Source organism: Mytilus trossulus, chromosome 3 (genome assembly GCF_036588685.1).
Source record: "Mytilus trossulus isolate FHL-02 chromosome 3, PNRI_Mtr1.1.1.hap1, whole genome shotgun sequence".
Lineage (NCBI taxonomy): Eukaryota > Metazoa > Mollusca > Bivalvia > Mytilida > Mytilidae > Mytilus > Mytilus trossulus.
Genome location: NC_086375.1, coordinates 65617590 through 65641744, shown reverse-complemented (window position 1 = coordinate 65641744; position 24155 = coordinate 65617590). Strand labels below are relative to the sequence as shown.

The 24155-nt window shown below is 32.0% G+C and overlaps 1 protein-coding gene across 4 annotated transcripts in view; it reads right to left on the bottom strand.

Moving 5' to 3' along the window:
• LOC134712149 (gephyrin-like) overlaps positions 1-24155 on the bottom strand; it is a 93927-nt gene that overhangs the window by 51829 nt on the left and 17943 nt on the right. For 2 of the 4 annotated variants that reach the window (XM_063573345.1, XM_063573346.1), the window contains one exon: positions 8057-8201. In XM_063573345.1, coding sequence (XP_063429415.1) covers positions 8057-8201 — 145 coding nt within the window. Of the gene's footprint in view, positions 1-8056; positions 8202-17195; positions 20376-24155 lie in introns of those variants that run through there. The other 2 variants (XM_063573343.1, XM_063573344.1) reach the window with 1 other exon arrangement.

The following is a 24155-nucleotide window of genomic DNA, read 5'->3' as shown; positions in this document are numbered from 1 at the left end:
CAATTCTATAACACTTAAATAACTAAGCTTACCAATTGTTTTTTTTTCTCAATTTCCAGCTCTGTTCCATCGAAAGGAGTTTACATATCTTAAACGTTAAGCTCATGTTTGTTCACATTATATAAAACTTCAATAACAGAGCTGATACCATAATGCCCATTGTGGATTTATATGGCGCATGTTGCATGCATGGCATAACCACTTATCTGTTGATGCTTTCTGTCTTTCTACTATTGTAGATCATGCCATACCTTCAGTTTGTATTTGTTTTATAGATAGTCAAAATAGATCCATGATATTTTAACATCGGTATATTACCGTTGCCTCTATTTGAAATAACAAATGCATTTTAAAATCCTGCATTGCTGATTCTTTTACCTGGGATTGAAGTCATAAACTTTGCCCAGTGCTCGTAGCACAAAACTCATGATTGAAACATGAAATCCTGCATTTTGATTGGTTGACTTTGGAGTATGAGTACAAAAAACTGACTCGAAAGTTTTATGACTGCAAGGCCAGTTATCGTGTATACTGTAAACCAACTTATTTTCGCGATCGATTTATTTTAGCGACTTTCGCCAGTATAAAAATAACGCAAATATAAATCGTCGCCAAAATGTAAAACGTGGATTATTTTTTTTATTAAACTACTACAAGACAATCGAAAATCGCAAAATAAATAGCTGCGAAGTGAACTTAAAGGGTACAACACGAAATAAAGTATCCACGAAAAGAAGTTGGTTTACAGTCCAAACAATTACGGTCTAACAATAACTGTTTTTAAGAAGAAAGATAATTACATCAAAATTCGTGGTAAGTTGTGTGTAAAGTCACACAGAGACAACTGATAGTTTCAGGCATCATTTCAATGTGTTTGAATTTTATATGTAATAATTTTTGCTGCACCCTGATTTTGTCTATCTAAGATAGTTTTCTATATACTAGGAAAAATAACGACACCAGTAATATCTGCTGTTCATTAGTCAACATTCAATTAAGCAAAACACAAATCCGCCAACAAGTAAACACTGAAGGAAACACATGAACTATAAAAAGAAAACAACGGAACAACAGAAACACTGAACTCAATTAAAAGCAAACTCCAATATACATGTAAATAACTATTGTCAAATTCCTGAATTGTAACAGGACATTTTAAAATAAATATGGTGGGTTGCCAAACCTTCCCCTTATACAATACTGAAATAAATTGTTATTACAGAGATATGTGTCGCTTTTTTGTAAATTTAATTATGCAAATGTTGACATTAAAATAACAGTTAACACGTTACATAAGTTAGGCAAATATTAATTAATTTGAGACAGTGGGGTAAAAGTACAACATAAAAACGGTACGAGTGTATGCTTCGTTCATTTATCAGTTTTTCAATGGGTTTGAGCAATTTACATAATGCTGTCTGTTATCTACGGAATACTTGTTATGGTGTAGTTCATATAAGATGTATTTGATTTGCTGAAGGAAATACTACATACAAAGAGCATTTTCTAAACATTTTTCAAATTTTAAAATCAAAACTAACTTACTACAAATTTCCGTAGCTTTTGTATGATTTATCCAAGTAATATTATAGATCAAACATATCAATTATCAAAAACTATCAAGAGATTAATCTTTACATAATCTATTTATAGCATATATCAATATTAGAGTGGAGTAATTGATTAACAAATATTCAGCTTTCGCTGAGTAGGTGAAATACTTGTTATTCATGTATCCTTTTTTAAACTATTATACGGTGTGAACAGATAGTTTTACTTTTTCTAAGTATATTATTCTCAGGTATTTATTATTTTAATTAAATGAATTCCGTTCTACTTACTATTATTGCAACTAGATAAGGCTTATTTCTCCTACGCTGTCGTACGAATTTGAGTATCGTCTGATATATCTGATAATCTATTTGTTTGTAAATTTGTATACCATAATAGTTAAATCATCTTAATTTCAATGACGCGACCTTATTGTTATAGAACAATATCGTGATATGTCAAAAATATAATCGAAACAATACTGATTTGTATGGAACGCCGTAACTGCCTTATGGTACTACATTCTTTATCAAGATGAGGTTTTTCTTTATCACGATGAGCTTTTTCTCTATTATGATGAGCTTATTCTTTATTTTGGTGAGCTTTTTCTTTATTATGATGAGCTTTTTCTTTATTATGATGAGCTTTTTCTCTATTATGATGAACTTTTTCTTTATTATGATGAGCTTTTTCTCTATTAAGATGAGCTTTTTCTTTATTATGATGAGGTTTTTCTTTATTATTATGAGCTTTTTCTTTATTATGATGAGCTTTTTCTCTATTATGATGAGCTTTTTCTTTATTATGATGAGCTTTTTCTCTATTATGATGAGGTTTTTCTTTTTGATAGTTTTTCTCTATTATGATGAGCTGTTATAAGGGAATCATGGGAAATTAAGAGATTTAAGATCAAACTCAAAGAAAAATGACAGAATCAGAACTGTTGAAAGTTCTTCGGAATTTTGGCTTGCTCTGTGTGCGGGAAATGTTTGATAAAGAAAAAAATAACAACAAATATTGTCAGCACGCTTTCAAACACGAACTGGAATACAATGAGTTACCATTCCAGCGCATATGATGACACTGTTTCTCACTTCTGTCACCAGCTATGCTTCTTACGACTATGCATAAGTTAGGGATTTCGTTACCACAAATACTTAAAACCTTTACTTAATTCTTCCATATATAGATACATGTATGAAAATAAGTTTTAAAGTTAGGTTGTACCTTTAAACTTATTTCAAATGGGAGACATGTAGCTCGTATTTTTTTTTTACAGAAATGTTGTTTATCGCACGGAAATTTTCAAACGATCCTGGTAAACTTATTAATCATTTAGATAAACTCATTCTAAAAGGTTACCAATTCAGCACTGTAATTAGATCTTTGAATATTGTTTTATTGATATTGATATTGATTTTGTTATCAGTCAAATTTAAAGCGAACTAAATACTAGTTTTATGAGGGTGGTAAAGGGCTATTTTCTTTTATACACATATACACATTCATCGATCTGCAATATGTCGAATCCTGTATCTTAGTAAAGCACAAGGTCAGGTTTATCTCCGACTTTTTATTGACGTCTTTGCACTACATCCATTGGATGTTTGATGTGTACTGATTGATAATTTAGTCTTAAATGCATGACTTTATTTATTCGTTTTTGTTTTTTTTTCTTTTTTATGTTAGCATGTCCAAGTATCCGACCATGTCCGCTTGTATATTTGTACTATTTGTATTTTTATCCATCTGATGAGTTCAGCCTTTTCAACTTCCTTTTTTATAGTTCGTTCTTATGTTGTACTCGTGAGTGTTCCAGGTTAGGGGAGGGTTGGGATCCCGCTAACATGTTTAACAGCGCCACATTGTGTAGTAGGTGTCTGTCCCAAATCAGGAGCCAGTAATTCAGTTGTTGTCGTTTGTTAATGTGTTACATATTTGTTTTTTTCTTTTCATTTTTTGTACATAAATTAGGCCGTTAGTTTTCTCGTCTGAATTGTTTTACATTGTCATTTCGGGGCCTTTTATAGCGGACTATGTGGTATTGGATTTGCTTATTGTTGAAGACCGTAAGGTGACCTATACTAGTTAATCTTATGTATTATTTGGTCTCTTGTGGAGAGTTGTCCAATTGGCAATCATACACCATTTTCCTTTTTATATAGGTGTACCAGATGTCAGTTCTATGATGAATATAACAAAGACAAGACTAAAAATGGGGGGGGGGGGGGGGGGTAGGCCAAGAAAAAGATAATGATCATTTATAACATTGTTATTGTACGCCAAAAAATACTGAAATAGGGCTTGAGAAGAACGGATTTCGACACACTTCACAAAGTCATCAATGACAAAGTTGGCTCCTGTCCTAATGGAATCTGCTTTCATTATTCGTTGGTCATTAATTGCAATGTTCATGGGCTCAACAATTGGCCTTTCATCGTCCTTAATATTAGCCGCATCAATGTTTCCTTCTAATCCATAATAAACTTAATCTCGCTCACTAAGTTGTGTACCAACAGGATTCTGTATTTGACCGGCCATCCAAACATTGAAAGGAGATGCTTTTGTTGTTCTCAGTATATGGCTTGCCCAGGCTTGAGTTCAAATATCAAGTCTTCTGTTAATTTCGTCCCTGTAAATGTTGTGCAGGGCTATCAGATGCAGTTCATTTAGTGGATCGGGAATTCCCTGGTCTCCTTAAAGATAGAATAAGTTGTAGAAATAGCACAAAACACCATCGTTAACGTCCCTCTACAATCTCTCTATTCTCTGACTGTGCGTGCTTGGGTCTGTAATCATAATCACTGAAGCATGACCGGAGCTGCCCCCCTCTTAGGCATTCAGTGGGACCCACTTTAATATGATTTTTTTGGGATTCACCACTGCTGACAGAACCTATACAAAAACTCGATTGTTTTACATTCTCTCATAATTTTTAATAGAATGGTACTCGTATTTTATATTTGTGTATTGTCTGTTTTTTTATTGTGTATATACTCTGTATGTACTGTATATTCATGAAGTGCAAGTATAGAAAGATTTTAATAAAAATATTGAATCGGAATCGGAATCTACTCCAGAGAGGAAGCTACTCAGTACGGTGGCGGAAGTGTTGTCACAACAATTTAGAAATATAATAAGCCTACTGAACCCATCAACTCCACCCAGTATAAAGAATCTCCATCTTACTAATTTATGGTTAGTATGTATGTGGCATAAGTGATTCGGTGTCGTAACGTTGTATACACGTCCATGCAGTCGAACGGTCTTTATCGATAGGGTACCAGTATATTCTAAGAATGGCATAACTCAACCTCAATCTTTGTACTTTAATTCCTTTTTCCTCCCGTATTTCACGCAACATGCGTTCGCTTCAACGAAAGTCCACGACAATGCCGAAAAGTATACTGTCAAGGTTGTCAGAAACAGTGGAGGATCCATATTTTTCCTAAAGGGGGGGGGCTCTCCAGTCATGCTTCAGTTATTCCCTATATGATCAACCAAATTTCTCCCACGAAAAAGGGGTGGGGGGGCGGCCCCCCTGGATCCGCCTATGAGAACAATATCTTTTCTATAGTTCAAAATGAGCCATCCGTCAATATATATATATATATATTGTTTTATCTGAGAGTTGTAAGAGATTATCAATGTCCGATATCTTTCAGTCACAATCCAACAACGATTCTAGTACATTTTTTGTCAACATGGTATTTTAATGGCCATCCAAACTATCAGTTTTCACAGGTTTCATGTTAACATACTTGGTGCATTCCCTTCGCAGTGTCGTCATATGCGCTAGAACGGTAACTCCTAGATATTCCAGTACACGTTTTGAAAGCATGCTGACAAAATACGGTGTTATTTTTTCTTTATCAAACATTTCCCGCACACAGAGCGAGCCAACATTCCGAAGAACTTTCAACGATTCTGATTCTGCCATTTTTCTTTGAGTTTGGTCTTAAATCTCCTAATTTCCCATGATTCTCTTAATTTCCCATGATTCCCTTATAACAGATCATCATAAATAGAGAAAAACTATCATAAAGAAAAACCTCATCATAATAGAGAAAAAGCTCATCATAATAAAGAAAAAGCTCATAATGATAAAGAAAAAGCTCATCATAATAGAGAAAAAGCTCATCATAATAAAGAAAAGGCTCATCATAATAGAGAAAAAGCTCATCATAATAAAGAAAAAGCTCATCATAATAGAGAAAAAGCTCATCATAATAGAGAAAAAGCTCATCATAATAAAGAAAAAGCTCATCATAATAAAGAAAAACCTCATCATAATAGAGAAAAAGCTCATCATAATAGAAAAAAAGCTCATCATAATAGAGGAAAAGCTCATCATAATAAAGAATGAAGTACCATAAGGCAGTTACGGCGTTCCATAGATTTGTCCATATCAACCACACTTTTTAATGTGTTGTTGACTGCCTTTCCTCTATCTAAACAAATTATGGCAATTTGAAAAGTATTGTCTCAACTCAATCATAAAAACGTCGAAGAATATTTTCTAACAACTTTTATTTGTCCTTTAGATTTAAAACAGAGGGACGAAAGATACTAAAGGAACAGTCAAACTCATAACTAATAAATCTAAGATCGACTACTAAAAATGGTAAATATTGTCTAACACAACGACTTTTCAATGACGACAGAGGTAAAAAAAACAAAAAACAATGCAGAACTCTAAGGATAATTTAAAACGGAAATTTCCTTATTAAATGTCAAAGTCAAACGCTCAAACACCTCAAACGAATGGAAAACATCTTTCATATCCCTGACTTGGTACAGGCATTTCCTTATGGAGAAAAATTGTCGATTATAACTGGGTTTGAAACTAGCTAACCCCCTCACTTGTATATCTTACATAACATTGACAACAATTAGTGAGCAAAAAAATAATGATATTCACATTTTGATTGCTTTACGTTTTTCATTATTGTTCAAGAGACGTGTCTCTTTTTAACAGAGTATGTCTTAATTTTACCACGGCCTCATTTTAGGGGGCAAAAATCGAACGTAAGGAATCTGTATTCTTCATCAATGAAACCACTTGGAACATTTAACACTTTTAATGATTTACCGTAACATTATAGTTGTTTATGAAATACGAATTTTCTCAGTGCCACTATTAAGCAAAGGGCTTCCACAGAAATTGGCAGACAGCAACTGCATTTTAATTGTAATAGAAACTATTGATTTTGAGTTCTTTTTGTTTATTTTTTGAATATTTACAATGGTTTAATAGTCTACATTTGTACGTCTCAATTCAGATTTGATTGGTATTCCATAATACGTGTATATAAAGGTTATTCAGTATTATAGATACTGGTAATTTCTGAGGGATGGAAGGTTTGCGAGTGGCAAAAATATGTAAGAAATTTGAAAAATATGTTCTTTAGAAGATAAACCTGTGACCAAAAAAAAGTACGAGAATATGATCAAAATTTCAATGTTAAAGTAAATTTTCCATAGGAACTTCCCAATAAACAATGTTGTTTTGATATAAATGAACTCCTGTTAAATGGCAAAACATTTTTGTGGGAAATTGTGATGGTTTAAACCTTTAAATCTGAAAACGTAAAAAGCTAAAATGATGTTGAGAAATAGGCAAAAATGTTTGTTGCAGGTCATATTACATAAATTAATTATTTGGCACTATTAAAAGAATACTAAGCTGTATTCGAATATTTATAGAACAAAAAACAAGAACATAAGGTTTGCAGCATGTATTTTTGTGAGAGATTTACTACATAACATTGATCTATAATCCTCTTATACATTGTTGGGCAAGAAGTCAGAAACATCTTCATTCAAAAAGTAAAACATAAGACATATGGCTTGTTTGCATTGGCTTGGAACAAAAAAGTTGCTTTCATAACAAACATGTCTTAGAATAAAATTACTTATGGCTAGTAATTAAAATATTGAGTTCATCGTTATCCCATTTATACAGGGTTCACAGCATAGTTAATTAGCCTAACTTTACTTTTTTCTCCGTTGAATGGAATTAATGTGATGATCAAACAATGTTACACCTTTGATCTGGTTTATCTCAGAACTTTAACAGCTGAAACATTAATACGTCCTTGGATAATCTTTTTTAAACTCTATATTCTAAGGAACAGTTGTTTCGACAGACTACTTGTTTATTGCACTATATTCCCCTAAAACATGAATAACAAAGTCAAAATCCAAAAACAAAAACAAAGACATCATTACCCAATAACAATTATATGTACCAATAATGGTTCCTTCAGTATAGACGTTTTACTAATGTTTCACCTTGAAAATTTGTTTGACTTTTAATTTTTGTGTTGTTTGGTTGTGTCTCATTGACGTATAACATAAGATTATACCACTTTTTAATATTACAAATATTTGTTAAGAATCGTTACTGTATCTTTCCGATTAATCACGAAAACTGAAAGAAAATGTGAAATCTTAATCATGGAGAAGCGTAAATTCTGTACGGATCGAGCTAGGTAGTACTCACTTTGTTGATGATGCAATCCATGTTGATGGTGATGATGTTGATGGTGATCGTGGTGACCGTGATGACCGTGATGTCCTTGCTGATTATCTTCATGGTGATGATGATCTTCACCGTGATAGCGATGTTCGTTTTTGTGGTGACCAGACTGTTGAAATAAAAGTGATTATATTTCATGACTGAATATCAAAATGTTGCAAAGGATGTTGAAAAATTGGCACACTACTTGAACTCGGGAGGGTCAAACGATATTGGATACTAGTACTTGAATTTAGCTGTGTCTGGAAAACAAATATGCGGTCAAACTTGCAACCAGGAAATCTACCTTATTTTTTTTTTTACAGAATCACAGAATTTGAAAATAGGACAGATGCTTAAACATTTAAGCATTAAAACGGCAATTAAGTCTTTTTCTTGAAATAATTTTACTTGTATAGTTTTTGTTTGACTACGTTAAAAAAACAAAATTTGTCGATATCGACTCGATGTCGTTAATATCGTTGAAATAGACAAACAATTCAAGACATTTTTTTTAAATTTGTATGAATTACATATCCTTATTAACATGGCAAAATTTCACAATTTAATTAGGGACAGAGAACTAGAGAAAATAAATAGAGAAACAAATCATTAAGAACATTTTTTTTTTTAATTTAGATATCGAATTGATATTGTCGATATTGATACCTTTATTACCAATATACTTCAAATTCCATGATCAGATAACCATTCGTAACATAACTTGTCGATATAAAACATACATCGACAACTTCAGTGTGTGGATAAAGTGTAGTTTAGTTTAAACATATTTATTCATAGTGGATTGGGAAACAAGTTTTGCAACTTATATTAATCCCTTTCCACTTTGCGGGTGCGAGTGCTGCCTTGTGGCGGTATTAGCCTACTCTTTTTCGAAATCTACAAGGGTGTATTTTACGTGCAAGAGATATGTCTCTCTCTTAACACGGGTCAGCCATTTCTCGGCCCTTCCGATGGACTATCATCGTTTCCTCAAGACCAAAGTTAAATCTGATGAAAAGAAAATCGAATCTGAGGTAACTCTACTATATAACAGATGAATAAATAGACGACAAAGCAATTTAGTTATGCTAGATATAAAATAGGATCACACATATATTTTAACATACATAGTATGCTGGTCTGTAGAAGTTAATAATATCGGTCAAAAGAAATTCTGCACGATTTTTTCATTAATTCGTGAAGTAATATGTATAATATGCAAGCTTGAGGATATTTGAGACATTTTTACGATATTTTCTCGTGATCTTTTTACAAAGCTTTACTGTCTCCTAAAATACAGTTTCTAGTTTACAACATCATAGATACAAGATTTATCATAGTTATAAATTTAATTTTGAAGGAATTCATTTATGTTTTAATTCAGTCAGTCGACAAATTCACAAAACGAATAAAGCCTGAAGAACTTACAGTTAAGTTTTGTTTTGTTTTCGTAGAAAGTCATACATTCGGTAAATTATATGTCGATTTTTACGCTAGATAAAAAAAAAAATTAAATAAAAATAAATTCATATTTATACAACTATTTTGTCTGCATAAAACTTTAAAATCACGAAATGATATTATTTTGTAGGTTCAGGTGCGTTCATCATGTTCGTGACATTGACCATTGAAATTCGAGCTTTAATGCAATAATATGGATATAATTTAAACGAATAATAATAATAAAAAACATATTTTCGATTTATTTTCCTACATCTCACAAATAAAATAATTTGAAATGTGAATATCATAACAAAGATATTCTGGTGTGATTTTTGCATTTATGATGATGAAAATAAAACTAATTAAACAACATTGCAAAGCAATAGATCGATGTATTTTAAAAATTATACGAAACCCTAAGTAAGAGTCGCCAACAAACTAAGGTCTGGAGTGTACTGTCGTATGTATTTTAATCATGATCATACATTTATGTATTTTCATATACCAGTAAAAGCTCCCTTGGAAGGGGACACAATGATTAAATAACGTGATTTAATTAACACTGGACGAAATATCAAAGTTCTATCAACCATGGACAGTTGTTTAATGTGTTTGAGCTTCAATTAAGTATTGAAAGCTTCTTTTTGTAACTTCATTAGGATGTAAAAGCGTTGACCGAAGTACATTTTTTATGAAGCGCGGAAGCGCTTCATTCTAAAAATGTGCGCACGGTCAACGCTTTTACAACCCTATGAAGTTAACTTACAAAAAGAAGCATTCAATACTTATAATTACATTTTTTAGCTAGGATCATGAAAACACGAATTTTATCATTTTTTTTATTTAATTCACATGTGAACTTTATTGTGGGACCTCGTGTTATCATGAATGATAGGTTTTATTGAGTAATGCAATTGCTTAAGGATAACACGTGATGTTCAGTTAGCCAATCAGAATAACGTATTATAATGAAACATACATCTAATGTAATTATTTATTAATACTATACTAAATATGATTTGGAAGGACATATAAAGTATTAAAACAGTAATCAAATCTAAATCGGATATTAAATAACAGTCATAATTCGGCACTACTGAGGTCAAATACATACAGTAGATACAAAGAATGAACAAGTGGCCTCTTTATCACCCGGACGATGCATACATGAAAGAAGACGCATAAATCGTGCAGAAGAACTCGATCTGTATTCTTTTGAATGCCTTAGTTTGTGTTTGCTACCTGTAGTTGAATCTTCTTTTTATTGCTGTAAGAAATTTGATCATCTACAAACTAAAGTTACCTCATTTACGAATAATTGTATTCTATGATGAAGTCACGATCAAGATCATGATGACAGAATTTCAACATTATCAATGACATATGAAAATAAGGTCGAAGTCAGATGTTTTCTGTCAGAAGACATTTATACCTAACAATCATGCAATACATCCGATATAGACAACCTATTACTCAAACTAAATCCTTACCAATGAACCATATGACGTTTTATATGTCTTTATGAGATGGGCGAAAGATACAAGAGGGACATTCAAATTCATAGATCGAAAACAAACTGACAACGCCATGACCAAAAACGACAAACAGACAAATAATATAGTACACAAGACATTACACAGAAAACTATACTAAGCAACTCGAACCCCGCCAAAAACTGATTGGTTAGGTTTTGATACTTTGTCGTTGGGTTTGCTCTCTCTCTGACATATATCCAAAAACATCATTTATGAAGACTTATCTGTTTATCAATTCGGGATCGCATATTGTACCCACATAATCATACATAATTTCGTTTCTGTTACTATAAAAAAAAATGCAATCATGTATCTAATATTGACGTATTATCTATATGTCTAAATTTTCGGTTTCTATTTTACACAATTATGATCAAACTACATGTCAGTACAGTTGGTAGTTGATGGATAAAAGTGACGGAGTTTCTTTATTTATTGAAAGTCATTCACACATCTATGGTTTGATTATATATGCCTTCAATTCATAGTTTTGACCAAATCTAAATCAGACTAATGTCATAGACCGAGGTAGCATGGCTTGATACACACTTTTATCAACAGAAATTTAAAAAAGTAAAAATCATTTGAAGCTCAATCAGTTTAACTTTAGACAGGTCAGCACCACCCCGTGACTTCTTTCTATACCCATCCCATAAATATCTATAAAAAAAGGAAAAAAATCGAAAAATAAATTTGTCAGTGTGTTGAATGTCATTTTGCTGCATGTGAAACCGGAAGTAAAACATTTATTTTTATTAGAAAACTGGCAACGCACCCATGTACTTTGATTTTTTGTTATTTTTGGTTTTAAATTTAAGATCAAATAACAAATATATTCATTTTGGCAACATATGATCATAAAGCATGTTATTGTAATTAATTATATGAAATTATTGCTTTTAAAGTCTTCAGAAGAATTACTTATAAAGCGCAAGTTTCATTACAAATCTCTGTAAATGACTGGCAATTAGCCATTCCACGCCTCTTTAACAAATTCCCTATGCTTTCGTTTACTTCTAACTTCATAATTCTATTTTGTAAATGAACTATACTGATCAGAAAAATCTGTTTTATTTCTATTTTTTGTTAATATCGGAATACCGCAATATGTAAAACATTTTTGCCAATAAAAACAGCAGAGTATCTTTGGTGTTGACTACTGTCAATTGCTATTTTGTTGCGGTCATGCTATGAAGATATGCAGAATAAAGTTCCTTCATATGATTCTTTTTATTAATTGTGAAGAAAAAGTAAATTATAACGAGGTCACACACTGATATGTATTGGTTTTTCCACCTTGACCTCATTCATCATAAACTAAATGGGGATTGTATACTTATTGTACCTACTACGAGTTCAAAATGTTAAAATATGTGAAATCCCATTCTATATCTACCATTAATATAAATCAACATGAAACCACAAAGAAATTAAAATAATGACTGGAAACCAACAATCAATTTGTAAAACATTGACCTCTGAATATAAACTTCATATCCTTATTCCATTAATTGATTGATAAATTTCGGTATAACTCAACGTATGTAGTCCTAAAAGCGCAGCAAGAGAAAATCCGAGACAACATGCAAAACAGTTATCGTCGTGTTGGGGAGGGGGCAACAATTCCTTGGTTTGACTCGAACTTGTTCTTAAATAGCAAATGCTTTTGTTGTATTTTGTTGATTTCTATAGTACACTTGCGTGTATTCAATTATTATGTACTCAAAATATTGAAATTACTGTGCATATTGCTGTGTGTTTGATTATTTAACATTGTTCAGAGGTATAGGGGGAGGATCGAGATGTCGCAAAACATGTTTAACCCCGCCGCATGTTTTGCGCCTGTCCCTAGTCAAGAACCTCTGGCTTTTTTCAGTCACTAGTATTTTATAAATTTTAGTTCAATTATATCTTTTGGAATGTAGAATGACGTCCATTTTCACTGAACTAGTACATTTTTTTGTTTAGGGACCAACCGAAGGGATTTTCTTCGGCTGTTTTTCAGGCGGCCTTCGGCTGGTTTTTAATTCTTTGGTCGGGTTGTTATCTCAATTTTATGTACATGCATATCGTATTATCATTTCAGATCATTTCATACACCAAATTAAGTTGACTTACTGCTTACAGTATCTGAGAAACGGACCTAATCATATAACTTTAACCTCGGTCAATGATCCATGATATTAGGTCGAAGTCAGCCGAAACCTGTCTGACGGACATGTAGACCATAAAAGTTATCCATATACCAAATATAATGATTATCCTCTTACTCATAATGAAAGAGAAAAACTACCTGTATTTAGTCGATTTACCATGAAAATGAGGTCATGGACAACGACGATATATCAGACGGAAAAAATCGGAACATAAGGCATCTGCCAATGAAGAAAGTATGAAACCTCCAGTCTTTTACCGTCGGAAATAAAGCTTTGTAAAAATAGTTTACGCCGCCATCGGCTCGAAATTGTTATCCCTATGTCTCGAATACGAAAGTCTCTTATATGGCAAGTTAAAAACTACGTGACGAATTTGGGTTTGATTAAAATTCCGATCGAGATTAATTTTTACATAAATACTCTAAACTGGTCGAAGAACTTCAACTAGGTGCAGTTAAACTAGCTCGTTGCTAAATTATACATCTTCATAAATACGAAATAATGCTGTTACTCTCGCTGATTATGGTATGCACATGGAGCTGTGATGCTGTAAATACTAGTATAGATTGGACATTTTTTGCTTTATAATTTGGCTATAAGCTTTTCGGACGCCAAAGCGATTTAACAATTAAAATTTTATCTTTCTTAAATCATTTAGATAAAATCATAAAAACCGACACCACATTTTTCATGGTTTGAAGTCGTATATTGCAAAGCGTATATTGATGACCACTTTTTTATCCATTCGTTGGAACAATAACTAGAGTCTACTACCGGAAATAATTAGACATAATGGAACATAACTCAAGGACATTCTACATCCTACAAGACTTAGGAACCAGACAATAATTTACACCTCCAACTGGTTTGCCTTCAGCAGATTCGGCCTCGTCATTTAGTTTCAGCACCGAGTCCACTGAATTCTTTTATAAGGTTTACTACATGAATGAGTTTTGAGAGTAATTCTTACAATAACATGTGGGTAGAGTATGTCTGTCAATAGAGTAATGCCCCAATTAAATTACATAGTATGCACTTCAAGATTAATTATTTTATTATATATATTTTTTGTTATGACAACTCTACGCAAATCTAAGTAATTGATCGTGGACCAAGTAAATGCAGTTAATTAAACATTTATTATTTCTTTTGTAGAATTTTGTACATAAACTTTTTGTATAGTAATACGTGTTTTCCCTGTTGTATTCAGATTTATAGTGGTATAGATGTTTATAAGTCTTTATTTTTCTTTTAAGAACCAGCAAGTATTTTTATTTGACATGTCATAATTAGCATGGTGATTTTTGTGTCTCTTTTAAAAATACCATATAATTGAGGTGAGCGTTTATGTGTACTGATTAGTACTGCAATGTATGAGTTTTCTGTGTAACTTTGTGTTTATATTCCATTTGATGTAAATAATCTATGATGTGGCAGAGAGTAAACATTCGATCACAATATAAACGTGTCATTCTTTAGTAAGTCTTGTCTTGATTAAAATTAACGCATTTGGTCTATAATATATATTAAAGCAGGAGTCAACAAAATAGTTTCTACCTCCTTTGCCTTTGCTTAGCGTATTGTTTCTGTTTCACCAAAATCAAATTATTGAGATTAAATGGAAGTCACAAGTCAACTGATTTTACATGAAAATATAAACATTACATCATTTTATATTAATTATAGCCATTATACAGTTTCTAAAGTAATTCAGATGAAGTACTTCATTCTCAAAATAACTGAGCCCATCTAGGTGTAAAGTCATTATATAATTAACCATAAATCAGGTGGCAGGTATTGATACATGTAAGAAAATTTAAAACATCTGATGTTTAAATCAAATGAAAATAACTTCCATTTTAGAAACAGTAGATATTTAAACCAATACAATAAACTAGACTCTGTCAGAAACCTGCCTCACAAATCTAGTGTCTATGCATTCTCAATATGAATAAATTGCTGCATGGCGATTAGTTAAGAGGGAGTCATTTACTCATCATACAACAACCTGTATCAAGAGCTATCAAAAATACACAATTTAAAAAAAAACCAGCTCATTGATAAAATCATGCATGGTGCACCATATTTATGTTTAAAGAGTGCGACAGGAAGTCCGTATGTATTTCTTTTTTTTTTTTTTTTTTTTCATAAAATTCTTTAATTGAGTTATGTTCTCTGAATAAATGACTTAGGAATAGTGCTTCACTATAATATGTTTCTTGTTAATATGGTAAAAAAATGCAAAAAGGGAGCATCAATAATACTTTTGTATAAAACAGATAGTTGGCAAAAAGTGAATAAAGATGTTCAGTGGCAGATCCAGAGGGGGGGTTCCGGGGGTGCGCACCCCCCCCTTTATTTTTGCCGATCAATGCATTTGTATCGGGACATATGTTTTGCACCCCCCCCCCTTTTGCCCTGGGTTAGCACCCCCCCCTTTCGAAAATTCCTGCATCCGCCCCTGATGTTCTAATCAATACAGGCAACAAACAAAATAAGACACTGGAACATGTACTTAAGGTGGTACCTAACACTACAGGGAGATAACTCTGTAAAATCAGCAGAAGGCCTCAGAACACAATTATTCTCCCCCTTGGCTACAATGCATTTTTTGATTAAAGTCAAAGTGAATTAAAAACTTTGCACCGCCACAAACATGAAATAAATTTAACTGCTTATAGACCATTATTATTCCAATAAAATATGCTTGTCCCAGGACAATCCATCAGTGCTTTTTCTTTTGAGAGCCGTATTGACATGCCAATGGTAGGATTTGAATCTTGAATAAATGACGAAGGCTAATTTCTACCCTACTTTCATTTTGGCCAAATCGCTACTTTCACTTTCAACAATATTTATTTTCCACATGTTTTTCTTATTTCAATATATATGCAACTGTGAGGACCACTTAAATAGTAAACATTTCAAAGATAATAGTAGAAATATTACCTAGGAAGAAATACCCCATATAATAATTAGGAACTATATTCCTAGACCACGAACAAAGGGAATTAATTGTGATCTTAGGCCAGAACGTTTTAATGATGTAGTGTTCATAAGGGAATATTAAGCTTCTCAATGATCAAAATAAGTGTTTGTCAAACTGCTATATAACCAGTGTAATTTTTCTGACAAAACGGTTGGTTAAAATTTTTTGAAATTTTTAAATTAATGTCAAAGGGTCAAAGTAAATACTTTGTCAAAATTTTAAGAAAATTAAACAAGCCAAATCAATTTTTGATTAAAGTGTTAGGTACCACCTTAATCATTAATTATGTTACTATGTTTAAATATTGTTCAATAAATAGCAACCTTTTACAGGCCATTTCATTCAAGACATGGAGAAATAAATGAAAAGTACAAAACTTCCATTCAGCAGATGTGCATGATTTTAGCAGTCACTGTTGATATGAGGGTGGTAATGGGGATACATTCAGGACAAATAACGATAAAAATTCTTGCCAAATGATGTTAACTGTAATTTTTGGTGCATGACAAAAAAAGTGCATTTTCTTTTAGAGCTTAAAAAAATCAAATGATTTTGATGAGTCACGTTGGTTTTAATCAATTTGACCCTAACGGTAGCGGCGAAAATGGCGGTTTGACGCCTGATGGTAAAGGGCATTACTACCCTCTTGACATGGGCAGGTTGTACAGTTAGATGTAACATTAACATAAAAGAGAACCACTACTATAAAATCATTTTAGCAACAAATGGTATAATCAGAATTGAATTTCCATTTATATATCATTTTGTTTCATTAAAAGATAAAAAGCAACCAATTTTGATGGCAATAACAAAATCATACATCCAAAGGAATCATAAATGTATCATTTATCCATGGTTTTCAGCAAGTAGATCATTAAAGGAGTTTCCTGGTTTTTGTTTATCATTACTATTGATTGTAACCCTATATTTTTAAAAGGTCTGGGACATGTTAGTTTTATTGGCTAGAATATTCAACACCATTTTAAAACTAAGCACCATCCAGTCATCATATTTATTGAAGAGATAAAACATTAAAACATGTAACCAGCTAGGCAACAGCAGGTAACACAAACAATAAACCTTAAAATATACCATTACATTGAATAATAAGACTAGACTCCGACCTTATTTATAGTATAGGATATATATGTCAAACCTGGATCTATTTCCTATATATAAATTCTTTTGATGTATAATAAAACATTATTCTGTAATTAATGAAGAAATGGTGTTTTCCAAAGTCTGTTAATTCTCATGTTACCTAAAAGTCTACATATACTCTGTTAATTGTAATATGTTAGCAAAATGTCTACAAAGATAACAATAAGTCCTCCTTTTAACTGTATCAAAAAGTAAATCAGCCACCTCCTCTGATTCTTTATTGCTTTTACTAAGCTTTATTTGAAGGAATCAAATTTAAATGTTAATTAGAGAAGTAAGATACTATAGAAATAGAATGAAGCCAAATCAAGTTTAAGTATAATTGGAAATGATAACTTCAAACATTACAAGAAATATTAACTTAATTATATGACATATCACCTTCTAGAACCAATAACATATGTAATTCTGATATTTAATGAAATTTGTTTGAATATTAGACATGTCTGATAATACAGCATGATTTAAGTACATATGAATATACAAAATAATTATCAGATTACATTGCTGTACTTTTAACTAGATAACTCGCCTCATGTAAATCAATAAAGAAAATATGCTTCCATATAAATACGAAAAATTGCTCATCTTCTTGATTTAGAGTTGTTTTTAAGTAATGATTATTGTCTTTATCTTTCATACAGATTTAGTACAAATAAGAAGTAATGAAAAACTGCACACAAAGATCTAAATTCTTATCACTAAATTACATGTTTATGGTCGGTTACTTTAATGCTCATGAATAAAGAATTGCAACAGAACATCGGGCTATACAGGCACCAATCCAGGATTTGATTTTTAGGAAGGTGGCAAGGGTGCTGAGAATTAGAAATATTTTGTGTGTGCAGTTTAATAAATGGTGGGCAACAAAGAAAACCATTTTGGAAAAGCAAATTGTACAAGGATATTAATTACCATTGAAATCCTGGCAAAAACAGATTTTTCTTCAAATCATATTTTGGTTGAAATCCTATCATAAAAAGAATTTCTCAATATTTGTGATTTTTAAAAACAAAAAGTAAGTTGATACCATTTGTTTTATTTTTTGGCACCTTCAATCAATTTTAAATAACTTATTACATCTATATATCAGTTGAAATCCTTTTATTAGAAGACATCTATCCCTTACTTTTAATTTTTCTTTAAATCTATTTTTGACACAAAGAAACAACTTTGAATAGCATAAATATCAATTTTTGTACAAAAGTTATTTCTAAAAATATGTGTGATGTAAACAGATTGCAAGTTGTTACTTATGTTTTTAATGTTAAAACACCTGGAATCAATTTGGAATAGCTTCTTATCTTATATCATTGATATCCTAGCACAAAATGATGCTCATACTAAGGATACTTCTTTTGGTAGCTCTTACTTGACAGAGTATAAAAAAGTCCTACCACAGAGTAGAAAACTGTTGTAAAATTATATAATCTGGATATAAAAATTGGTAATATGAAAAGAGCCTCTTGACCTATTGTTTATAGAATCTCAAAAAACAGAACAAAATACAAATATTTAATATTGACCAATGAACCATGAAAATGAGGTAAAGATCAGATAAAACCTGCCAGACAAGTACAATATCAAAACGTTCACACAGGAAATTACTTTTTATAAATAAAATAAAAATGGTAATAACTGTAGATTTAGATATTCCAGTTTTACACAAGAAAACTCTACACTAAAATTGAAAACAAAAGGTACTATTTTCCATCCCTATTGTTTGAATGAATGAATCCTTATTGCAGAAGCATTGACAGGCTAAAAAATTGTTAATATTCCTTCCTTTTTTGGATGGTGTTGTTCTACAAATTACTTAAAACCTTTACTGAATTCATCTATAGATATGAAGATTTTATTTGAAGTTTGGTTGTACCTATATTGATTTTTTTATCAGTAAATTGAAATCAAACTAAATATTATTTTTATATTCATCTGAACATTCATTGATCTACAACTTGTCAATACCTGTATCTGAACATTGCATAAAGTTATGTTTTCTCTGACTGTTTATGACATCTTTACATTAAATCCATTGGATGTTGGATGATTTAAATTCTAGTGTAAGATGCACGATTTGTTTTTTGACAGACAGACAGACAGACAGAAAGAGTGCAAATCTAAAGTCCCCCTCTTCATAGCCAATAGAAAATAAATAGGGGTTGTTTGTGAGAAATTTTTCCACAAACAACATTTTTAACCAATTTTACACAAACCTATAGCCTGCAATCTTCATTCCTTACTATATTGAGAGGTTAATGATAAGATTATTTGGAAATTCAGTTTTTATTTTCATTCTTTCCATCATTACTCTTTTCCAGAATGCTTTGTTGTGAATTTATAATAAGAAGTGTCCTTGCAAAGAAAATGGGAAACATTGATGAATAAAATTTTTCAGCGTTTGAAGGTGAGGTAATATTTTGCCACTAGATTTTCCAGTGCATAGGGATTACATCATATTATAGTATATTGATAGTTGTTGCTGATTGACGGTGTTTCAGCATATATGATTGTCTCCTGGCTAAGACATTGTGGGCTAACAATGTCTGTTATTGGTCCTACAGAATCTGCCAATTTATGTGTAGTATAAGTGTATACATGTGACACATTAACTTCTGCGTTATCACGTAAGGCTGAGGGTTCTATTGAATCACTATTAGCTTGATCTTGTTCTAAATTTTCAAACTCGTTTCTTGCATTGTAAGTCTTCATTTTGCGCCTCCTTTTCATACTGGCCATGTATCTAGAATATCTTTTCCTCTCATTATCAAATGGCAAAATTTTGATTATCCCTTCCTCTGGATCTTCTGGCTTCTCACTAGAATACGTAGAAATAATTTGGTCCCTTGTCACTTCATTTATTCTTTGTCCTGGGGGTAAAGTCCACAACACTCCATCTTCTACATGATCACCTTTGACCTGAATCTGCCAGTGATTCAAATTACTCAGATATAACTTCATATTAACCATAACACTACAGTTGTGTCTATCCTGTTTATGTGCCATACCTTTACAGCCTACAAAATAATCACAGAATATTAAATAGAAAGGCTAGAAACTTCATACTGTATTAATATGAAGATATGGTTCGTGTATTACAATGAAAGAGCAGCTAATAAAACATCAACAATAGTCAATAATGCAGCAATTTTCATATTGACTACCTTGGTCACTGCATGCAACTGAATGAGCTAACATGTATACTAAGCATAACAGATCATACTTTTTCACTGAAGGAAAGTAAAGTTTGACAAAAACTTTCTTTGTACAATGAGTGTTTTTTTAATTTCAAACAATTCGTAAACAGACAATGTAACTGCATGCAATTGAATTTGAATTGAAGTTACAAACATGTTTACTAAGCATAACTGATCATTCCCTTTGATTGAAGCTAAGAACAGTTTGACAAAAGTTTTCTTGTTTTATAATCTCAAACAATCAGCAAACAAGAAATAGATGTACAGCAGTTGCAAAATTGCTTATTGTCAAACATCCAAACATACTATCCACACTCATCTGTGTCCACACTTGTTTAGTTATAAAAATATTAAGACCATTGAAATCTGAGACTTCAATGCAAAGACTTATGTTAGATAACATAGACCTTCATTATAACTTTCACCTCTGGAATGAAACCACTATTTGGTAGCCCCATTATATTTTGCATGTTTAATTCTGCATTTTCAAGCATTCATAGGTCTTTTGTTTGCAGTTCAAAATAAAGTGACAGTCACTACATGTCTAAACTATCCCTTATCCTGACTTATGGCAAAAATTCAACCCCAAGAAGTTTGGAAGTTAAAACACAGATATTGCTGATCTGAGCATCAGGGCTAATTTCATATATTCTTTTATTAGTCAAAAGAAACATTCAACAAGGTTTGTACAGTGTTCCAAAGTTGTTAATCTTTCATTTGAAACCAAAGTTACCCATTTTTGTTTTTACATATATTTACAAGGTGTTAAAAAGCTGTGCATACACATTTTTGTTCAAAATATGTACTCCGTTCTTGTACATGTTCTCATACTTGGCCCAATTAGAGTATATATACCTTATGCAAGACCAGTATTGCAATAACAACATTGAATAAAACAAGAATGTGTCCTCAGTACACGAATGCCCCACTTGCACTATCATTTTCTATGTTCATTGGACCGTGAAATTAGAGTACAATCTCTAATTTGGCATTGAAATTAGAAAGATCATATCATAGGGAACATGTGTACCAAGTTTGAAGTCGATTGGACTTCAACTTCATCAAAAACTAACTTGACCAAAAACTTTAACCTGAAGCGGGACAGACTGACGAATGGACGGACGGACAGACGGACGGACGGATGAAAGGACGCTCAGACCAGAAAACATAATGCCCCTCTACTATCGTAGGTGGGGCATAAAAATTCAAACAGCATTTCAAGTCCTCCTCCTGATACATATATTTTATATGTCCACAGGCAATAACTAAAATATACTTTTGTTCTGTTCTTTTAAAAAAAATTATGAATAAGTTTTGCTCCTTTGTGGTATTTCATGGTGGACTGGTAGTTTTTAATGGTGGAGGAAGCCAGAGTGTCCATAGAAAACTATAACCTTCGGTAGGAAAATCTAACAATCTTTGTTAATTAGGAATTGGAGTCTAGCGCACCTGCTATGTGCAGGAATCTAATGTCCATGTCAATCAAAACAGCTCACTCCAATTATTACCTGTGGGGAGGTCCTCAAACCTTTTTCCCAACTTAGTTTATTTTGACACCTTCTGGAGGAATGAAAACTAGAGGCTCTTAAGAGCCTGTGTCGCTCACCTTGGTCTATGTGCATACGAAACAATGGACACAGATGAATTCATGACAAAATTGTGTTTTGGTGATGGTTATGTGTTTGTAGATCTTACTTTACTGAAAATTCTTGCTACATACAATTTTCTCTATCCATAATAAATTTGGCCCTTTAGTTACAGAAGAAAATATTTAGTAAAAATTTACCAAATTAATGAAAATTGTTAAAAATTGACTATAAAGGGCAATAACTTAAGGAGTCAACTGACCATTTTGGTCATGTTGACTTATTTGTAGATCTTACTTTGCTAAACATTATTTCTGTTTACAGTTTATCTCTATTTATAATAGTATTCAAGATAATAACCAAAAACAGTAAAATTTAACAATTATCAATTAGGGAGGCAGCAACCCAACAATCAGTTGTCCAATTAATCTTAAAATTCCAGGGCAGATATGATTTGACTTGATAATGATTAACAAGTTAACCCATTCAGAATTTCTCTAAAAGCTTTTGTTTCAGAGTTATAAGCCAAAATCTACATTTTACCCCTTCTTCTCTTTTTAGCCATGGTGGCCAGCTTGGTTGGTTTGCCGGGTCACCAGACACTTTTTTTATACTAAATAAGCCAATGATGATTATGGCCATGTTTGGTTAAATTTGGCCCAGGAGGTTCAAAGGTGAAGATTTTTATAAAAGATTAAAAAAATTTACAAAAAAAGTGGTAAAAAAAAACTATAAAGGGCAATAACTCCTTCAGGGGTCAATTGACCATTTTGGTTATGATAACTTATTTGTAGATCTTACTTTGCTGAACATTATTGCTGTTTACAGTTTATCTCTATCTATAATAATATTCAGGATAATAATCAAAAACAGCAAAATTTCCTTAAAATTACCAATTCAGGGGCAGCAACCCAACAACCAGTTGTACAATTCATCTGAAAATTCAAGGGCAGGTAAATTTTGACTTGAATAACAATTTCACCACAGTCAGAATTGCTTTAAATGCTTTGGTTTCAGAGATAAAAGCCTAAATCTACATTTTACACCTATGTTCTATTTTTAGCCATGGTGGCCATCTTGGTTGGTTGGCCAGGTCACCGGACATATTTTTTTAAAGTAGTTACCAAAATAATGACTGTGGTCATGTTTGGTTAAATTTGGCCCAGTACTTTCAGGAGAAGATTTTTATAAAGATTACAAAAATTTACGAAAAAATTGGTAAAAAAAAATATAAAGGGCAATAACTCCTTAAGGGGTCAATTAATTATTTTGGTCATGTTGACTAATTTGTAGATCTTACTTTGCTGAATATTATTGCTGTTTACAGTTTATCTTTATCTATAATAATATTCAAAATAATAACCAAATACAGCAAAAATTTCCTTAAAATTACCAATTCAGGGGCAGCAACCCAACAACTGGTTGTCCAATTCATCTGAAAATTTCAAGGCAGATAGGGACACACTGAAAAATATTTTGGTTAGCCCAAACCCTACCCAAAGGTTAAGACAGTGGGTAGGTAGTAGGTTTTTACTTTTTTTTTTTTAAAGAAATTAAAGTTTCAGATGTTTATTAGTCTAATTAATTGATTAAAAAAAACTTCTTCAAATCAGGACAATAAAAGAATTTGAGTAGGCAGCTTTTTTCTGGGTAGGTAGCGTTTGGGCAAACAAACCTATTATTTATTATGGCCTAGATCTTAACCTGATAAACAATTTAACCACATGTCAGATTGTGATGAGAAAAGCTCACATGGCCCTATGGGCCAGGTGAGCTAAAAAGTGCAATGCAAAATCCTGATAAGTTTGTTTTTTTCTAAAACATAAAACACATTTTAAATTTATTTATCTAGGGCATGCTATGCCTTTAAAATTTTACAGATGCACAGGTTTGTCTGTACTTAAAGTAAATTTTGGGGTAAAAATACAGACATTTTAGCCAAAGGGTCCACATTTACCTTAAACAACTTGGCCACTTAGGCCCTCTACTTTAGTGGCCCTTTAGTTCAGGAAAG